The sequence below is a fragment of the Pundamilia nyererei genome, unplaced genomic scaffold (genome assembly GCF_000239375.1).
Source record: "Pundamilia nyererei isolate P.nyererei 1_Seehausen unplaced genomic scaffold, PunNye1.0 scaffold00400, whole genome shotgun sequence".
NCBI classification, from domain to species: Eukaryota; Metazoa; Chordata; class Actinopteri; order Cichliformes; family Cichlidae; genus Pundamilia; species Pundamilia nyererei.
The window spans coordinates 358,067-359,848 of record NW_005187801.1 but is presented as its reverse complement, the minus strand read 5'-3'; the positions used below and the strand labels follow the sequence as shown (position 1 = coordinate 359,848).

General features: G+C 37.6%; 1 protein-coding gene across 1 annotated transcript in view; it reads left to right on the top strand.

Moving 5' to 3' along the window:
- LOC102205045 (integrin alpha-M-like) overlaps positions 1 to 931 on the top strand; it is a gene marked incomplete at its 5' end in the record, with an annotated part of 3,179 nt that extends 2,248 nt beyond the window's left edge. Inside the window, 3 exons of the mRNA XM_005753095.1 lie at positions 7 to 120; positions 199 to 309; positions 484 to 931. Of these exons, the coding sequence (XP_005753152.1) occupies positions 7 to 120; positions 199 to 309; positions 484 to 582 (324 nt within the window). The remainder of the gene's footprint in view (positions 1 to 6; positions 121 to 198; positions 310 to 483) is intronic.
- Positions 932 to 1,782: the final 851 nt, after the last annotated feature.

Sequence of the window (1,782 nt, the reverse complement as noted above, 5' to 3'; positions counted from 1 at the left end):
TCTTAGATTGGACTTCAATCTGCTAAATTCCTCTTGACCAGCACAGCCAGTCTTGATTACGACAAAACCCAGTACATCTACTTTTCAACAGGGTCTGACAACAGTCCTCCTGTTCGCAGGGTGTGTACACATTATTCTCTCTCATTTTACTTATTAAGAGTTTCATTGGTATCAACATCCTGTCACTTCATCCCTCAGATTGAGGCAGAGGTAGAAGTTTACCCTGAGCCAGATTTCACCAAAGAGATCGTTGGAGGATGTCTGGGAGGGTTGGCTTTTCTGGCCTTACTCACAGCTGGTCTGTATAAGGTGAAAGACTCCTCTTACACTTTTTCAACTAATCAGTTATAAAGGTTTTAGAGAACATATCCTGTTGAAAATAGTTTAATGGTTATTATATTTACTCATATACCTTGATTATTTTTGTTCATTTTTAATGCACGATTGTTACATTTATGTGTGGGGTTTTTTTTTCACTCCTAGGCTGGATTCTTCAAGAGCAAATACAAACAGATGATAAATGAAAATGCTGCAGATGGTCCGAGTCCTGGGACTGATGCAGGCGCAACCCTACCAGAGTAAAAAAGATCACATATGTAGTTGTACATTTAATTTATATGAAATCTATAGACCCTCCGGATAGTTTTAGGAGTGAACATGGTACGTAGAAATGTCCATTCTACTACATTTGATTGATCGAATAAAAACAGCTTGCTGTGTCTAATATCACTCATATAGTTTCCTCACTTGTGGTCAAGACATTGAAAACAGGGTCACAATACTGTATCTTGTGAGGAATCCTTCTGCTCATCTTTCAATTTAAATTACTGCAAACATTGTACAGTGAAACTAATTGTCATGCCATCATGTACTGTAAAACTTATCAAATTCAATAGATATAGTTAAAAAACACTTTGCTTGCTTTAAAAAACTGAACTTGTGAAATGTGACTTGCTTTGTTGAGAAATAATGGACAGGGTATGCAATGTTTTAGCTCTGTGATGTGACTTTGCATAAAAAGTATTTCTCATGCGTCAGTGTTTGTCATTTGCAATATGTAAAAAAAAATTGTTTTTGGTTTCATATGATGAAGTTATAATTAGAAAGATGTTAGAGGAATCAATTCGTTAAACAAGTACTTGGAGCAATAAAACACAGAGACCTTAGATCTGTCTTTTCAAACGTGCACGGGTGAGGCCCAAAGGAAACCCATAACAAAAGATAACAGCAGTTTATCATAAGTTTATTAAAAGAAATCATTTTTATACAACATATTGTCATGTTGTCTTTGATGCGTGGTCAATCATCCAGATAAGAAAATACTTGTAGACATGACAACACGGGCTTGATAACATGAAACACACAGACAAGAAATACAAGTCATACTGACACAGAGAACAAGAGCAGACTCACACAAAGGGACATAGATGAAAACCTAAACCAGAATAGCACTCAACTATAAGAAATCAAAAATACAAAATGAACTCAAAATACTGTGTCACAGACCCAGCCCCTGATACACAGAAACAGCATTGCAGACGTGGAAACAGAGCAACTGTGGACGAAAGTTTCGGCCTGTCTTAGCAATCCAAAGCACCCAGCATCCAACATCAGCATGGAAGAGAGGAAGGCAGTCACCTTGGATGTTGTTGAAAAGATGAGAGAGGTCATTATGGAGGCAGATGAAAGATGTTGTGCTAAGCTAACAGGCAGAATGCTACAAGCATAGCTCTAAAGAATGTAGCATCATGGGCAGTGTAGTCCGTGTTGCAGGGAGAATGG